This window comes from Mesocricetus auratus, unplaced genomic scaffold (genome assembly GCF_017639785.1).
Source record: "Mesocricetus auratus isolate SY011 unplaced genomic scaffold, BCM_Maur_2.0 Super-Scaffold_100033, whole genome shotgun sequence".
Lineage (NCBI taxonomy): Eukaryota > Metazoa > Chordata > Mammalia > Rodentia > Cricetidae > Mesocricetus > Mesocricetus auratus.
In genome coordinates this window covers 4,412,629-4,417,867 of record NW_024429213.1, presented here as the reverse complement: position 1 = coordinate 4,417,867, position 5,239 = coordinate 4,412,629, and the positions used below count along the sequence as shown (strand labels likewise).

Below are 5,239 nucleotides of genomic sequence, written 5' to 3'. Positions count from 1 at the left end.
GAAAATATTTCCCAGACCTCAGTCCTCAAGGACTTGGGAACACTCCCCAGACCTCAAGGTTCCAGGCTGGTCACAAAGTTCAGCCAGGGCCCAGACGTTGCCTAAGACAGATAACGAGCCTGTCAGCCACAAGCGTGCGTGTTTGCATGAAGGCCTCCCACCGATTACCAAACACTCCTTGTACCCCCACCACCCTGTTTGTGGTTTTAGGCTTTAAGAACTTGCTGTAATTTCTGCTTGGGGTTCACTCCTTCCCAAGGCTGCTGAACCCCGTCGCTCCAGCTTAATAAAAATCCTCTTGTGTTTTGCAGCGAAGTTCAGCTCCCTGGTGGTCTTTGGGGCGAGGGTCTTGAGAGAAAGACGGCAGGGTCCCTCAGACTTAACTAATGTCACCTAACTGAATTAGCCTATCTTCTACTGCTGGTAACAGATTACCACAGCATGAGTTGCAAGTTATACAGAAAAGGAGTTGATTTGAGCTCATGGCTCTAGAGGTCCAAGTTCATGGACCCACATCTGGTGATGACCTTCTTGCTGGCAGGTTGCCTTTCTCTTATAAGAGTTGCCTTCCTGGGTCATGGTCTCTTCACAGCAATATAGCAATGACTAAGACAGAATAGTGGCTGAAAGAATATAACCATTTCTTTAATACTGGTCACAAGTTCCTTTGAAAACAAGTCTGAATTTATGTTAGTAAATTATGCTACATTTACAAGTTCAAGTAGTGCATAATTTTGAGATCACTGGAGTCTAATGCTCTATCAGGTCTTCCTATTACTATATAGAATACACTGTATCTCCACATAAGCCTTTTTATTTTATTATTGTTTTGTTTACTTATTATTTTTGATACTAGGGATAGAACCCAGAGCCTGCTGCTTTTTAAGTACATAGCTATAAGTATATTTACATCCTGTCCTAGACTAATCCTTTTTAAATAACTTTAAGTGAAATTGAGATATCCCAAAAAGTAGTTCTCATATTTATTTCATATTTGCATTATATTTTATTTTCTTTATTTTGTGGGAACTAATAATTTAAATAATATGAAAATTTTGATTACCCCATCTGAGAAAAAGAAAATTGTATTGCATCCTGTGTTTATCATTTCCTTCATCATTATGAGGAGGATATCAGCTGTTTCAAATGATGGGCCAGTGAGATGACTCAGTGGGTAAAGACTCTTGGAGTACAAGATTGATGGTCTAAGTTTGATTCCCCTGCTCTCAAACGTGTCCCCTGATCTCCACATGCACACTATGGCATGTGTGCCCTTACACACACACACACACACACACACACACACACACACACTCTCTCTCTCTCTCTAATATTTTTAAATGATGATGAAATGAAAATGAATACTGGACTATATACGAAACAATGCATTATTTTTAAGATATTCTTTACAATTTCAATCAGACTATAAGATAATTATAACTGAAAGCTAATGCAAGTCTAGGGTAGCATTTTAAAATTTTTGACCTAACTGTAAGGTGGCATTAACTTTTTCCAAAGTGTTTTAACATTATTGACAGGACATCTTGGTGAGAATCAAAATGATTTGTAGTTTACAAAGCATATGGGTGTTCTTTTAAAGAAAGCAGATGAAATTGAGCTTCTGTTTTTGAGACTAAGAGTGCAGAGATGAATCAACTGAGATGTGTGTATAAATAAACAGTGACACAGCTGAATTAGTCACAATTGACCACTAGAAATCTATTAGCCACGCTTCCTTACAACCAGCTCTAATGTATTTGTAAGCAAGAACAAACTTCTGTGGTTACAACTGACAAAGAAGTGCATGGCAGCTCCACCAAGCACAGCCAAGCCCTATTCTTACTGCATTTTTAGAGCAATTGCCACATCACGTGAGCCAAAGGCTGCTGCGACTTCAAATATGAGACTACTGCTTTGCATGGAAAGCATAATCTCTGTTCTTGATCATTAATGAAATACAAACATTCATAGGTGTTATGCTCAGTGTGGTAGAATAACTAAAGCATAAATCAGATATGTCGTAACAGAACATTTTTAAAGGCAAAAAAAAAAAGACCAAAGTAATCGTTTTTTGTTTTACAAATGACTAAGGCTGGGCATTAGCTCAGTTGATAGAGTGCTTGTTTTGCATTACTGACTCCCTAGATTCAATCCCCAGAACTGTATAAATGTGTTCAAGCCTGTAATCTCAGTCCTCAGAAGGTAAAGGTAGAAGGAACAGAAGTTCAAGAACATCTGACTACATAATGAGTTCAGGATCCGCTTGGAATACCTGAGACCCTGTCTCAAAAATACACTATACACTATGAAGAAGAATCAGGGACTGGACATGGTCGTGCAAACAGGCCTGCACTCCCAATCCCTGGGGTAGCTGAGGCCAGCCTGGGCCACAATTTTGAGAGCTTGTCTCAAACACAAACAAACAATTGCAAAAAGAAAGAGGGAGGTAGGAGGGAGGGGAGTTGGGGGAGGCAGGAGAGGGAGAAGGAAGGAAGGAAGGAAGGAAGGAAGGAAGGGAGGGAGGGAGGGAGGGAGGGAGGGAGGGAGGGAGGGAGGGAGGAAGGAAGGAAGGAAGGAAGGAAGGAAGGAAGGAAGGAAGGAAGGAAGGAAGGAAGGAAGGAGAAAAGGAAAAAGAAAGGGGAAAGAGAAAACGCGAAGGGAGAAACGGGAAGATAGGTGAAGGTGTGGCCACCTAGCTAGGGGGCAGCTAAAGTTACCTTTGCCCTAGAAACCTGAGCCTTGTGCCTTTGGGGATTGTGACGCCTGGGCCTTGGAGGAGAGACACAGATTGGTCATCATTGTGACGCATGGGTAGTGAAGGGAGAGACAGGTTAAAGACTGGTGCTTGGACCACTCTCCCCCATACCTCTGCCTGAGATTTCAGCAGAGCAGCCGCTTACCTATAGTTGCAGAGGCTGGTGCCCTAGAACCTAGTGCCGAGAGACAGCTGACCTGACGCCTTGATGACAACAGCATCTTGTATCCTTCCGTCTCAAGCTATCCAGCAGGATAGTATTTATGGAATCTCTCAAATAACTAACAGCCTTTTTATCAGTAATGCTTTGATCGCTAACGACAAACTCACCCTGTCCAACAACCACATCACCACGATTATCAATGCCTCGGAGGAAGTAGTGAACACGTTCTTTGAAGACATTCAGTACGTGCAAGTGCCGATAAGCGACGCTCCCAATTCCTACCTCTATGACTTTTTTGACCCCATAGCGGATCACATCCACGGCGTAGAAATGAGGAATGGTCGCACACTGGTGCACTGCGCCGCAGGAGTGAGCCGCTCGGCAGCCCTCTGCCTTGCCTATCTCATGAAATACCACACCATGACCCTGCTGGATGCGCATACTTGGACCAAGTCCTGCCGTCCCATCATCCGTCCCAACAACGGCTTTTGGGAGCAACTTATTCATTACGAATTCAAGCTATTTAGTAAGAATACTGTCCATATGATCAACTCTCCTGTGGGTCTGATCCCTAACATCTATGAAAGGGAGGCCCAAGTAATGGAGGCAATGTGAGCCACCCATCCCTCCCCTGACATCTGCATTGGCTTCTACATCAAGATAAAAGAATGACCTTGGACCTTTAGTTGTTTACAAAAACCAAAAAAGATGGAGAAGAGGGCTTGTAGATGGGGGGGAAAGGGGAAGAGAAGGGATTGGAATTTTTAAATGTCATATCTTCAAATAAAGTTAAATGTAAGATGATGAAATGTTTCTAAGTCTTATTTGCACAGAATAAAATTCAGTAAATGTAAAACGGTGAAATGTGGAGGTAATGGAATGTAGGGGAGGAGAGAGTTGGATTATGAGATATGAGTGTCTGGAGGTAATGGAATGTGGGGGAGGAGAGAGTTGGATTATGGGATGTGAGTGTGTGGAGGTAATGGAATGTAGGGGAGGAGAGAGTTGGATTATGGGATATGAGTGTGTGGAGGTAATGGAATGTGGGGGAGGAGAGAGTTGGATTATGGGATGTGAGTGTGTGGAGGTAATGGAATGTGGGGGAGGAGAGAGTTGGATTATGGGATGTGAGTGTGTGGAGGTAATGGAATGTAGGGGAGGAGAGAGTTGGATTATGAGATATGAGTGTGTGGAGGTAATGGAATGTGGGGAGGAGAGAGTTGGATTATGGGATATGAGTGTCTGGAGGTAATGGAATGTGGGGGAGGAGAGAGTTGGATTATGGGATGTGAGTGTGTGGAGGTAATGGAATGTGGGGGAGGAGAGAGTTGGGTTATGGGATGTGAGTGTGTGGAGGTAATGGAATGTAGGGGAGGAGAGAGTTGGATTATGGGATATGAGTGTGTGGAGGTAATGGAATGTGGGGGAGGAGAGAGTTGGATTATGAGATATGAGTGTGTGGAGGTAATGGAATGTGGGGGAGGAGAGAGTTGGATTATGGGATATGAGTGTTTGGAGGTAATGGAATGTGGGGGAGGAGAGAGTTGGATTATGGGATATGAGTGTGTGGAGGTAATGGAATGTGGGGGAGGAGAGAGTTGGGTTATGGGATATGAGTGTGTGGAGGTAATGGAATGTAGGGGAGGAGAGAGTTGGATTATGGGATATGAGTGTGTGGAGGTAATGGAATGTGGGGGAGGAGAGAGTTGGATTATGGGATATGAGTGTGTGGAGGTAATGGAATGTAGGGGATGAGAGAGTTGGATTATGAGGTAGGACTGTATGGAGGTAGAGGTGGGGGAGGAAAAAGTTGGATTATGGAATATGAGTGTGTGGAGGTAGAGGTTGGGGAAGAGAAAGTTGGATTATGAGGTAGGACAGTGTGGAGGTAGAGGTGTGGGAATGGAGTGGGGTGAGATGGGGGTTGGAGAGTAGGGACACAGGAGATGATAGTGGACTGGATTTGTGAGGCAGGGATGTGGAAGAGTAGGGCCTGCAGGGCAGGTGGCTGGTCATCATAAACAGACCTGCCAATGTCACCATGGACATACAGAAGACTTGGGACCCTACGGTTGCCTGGCTTGACTACCCTGTAAATAAATTCTCTTCCCACTCTAGCTCAAGCTCAGAGTCTTTGACATCACTACGTCTCAGGTATGTAAGAACCTACTGAAAAATGGCTTCCAAGCCTTCACATCAGGTTCTGGGAAGCCTCAGAGTCTAAGTTCATCCCTGTCTGCTCTAACTCTGGTAATCCAACTCTCATTTTGTAGCTTGAATGTATGCATTTGTTGAAGAAATCATTCTACTTTTAACAGTTT

The 5,239-nt window shown here is 43.8% G+C and overlaps 1 protein-coding gene across 1 annotated transcript; it reads left to right on the top strand.

Annotated features, from left to right (window-relative positions):
- The first annotated feature begins 2,828 nt into the window (after window positions 1-2,828).
- Window positions 2,829-3,722, top strand: Dusp21 (dual specificity phosphatase 21). The gene has a single exon (XM_005080540.2). The coding sequence runs from the start codon at window positions 2,964-2,966 to the stop codon at window positions 3,531-3,533; it is 570 nt and encodes a 189-aa protein (XP_005080597.1). The 5' UTR covers window positions 2,829-2,963; the 3' UTR covers window positions 3,534-3,722.
- The last annotated feature ends 1,517 nt before the right edge of the window (window positions 3,723-5,239 follow it).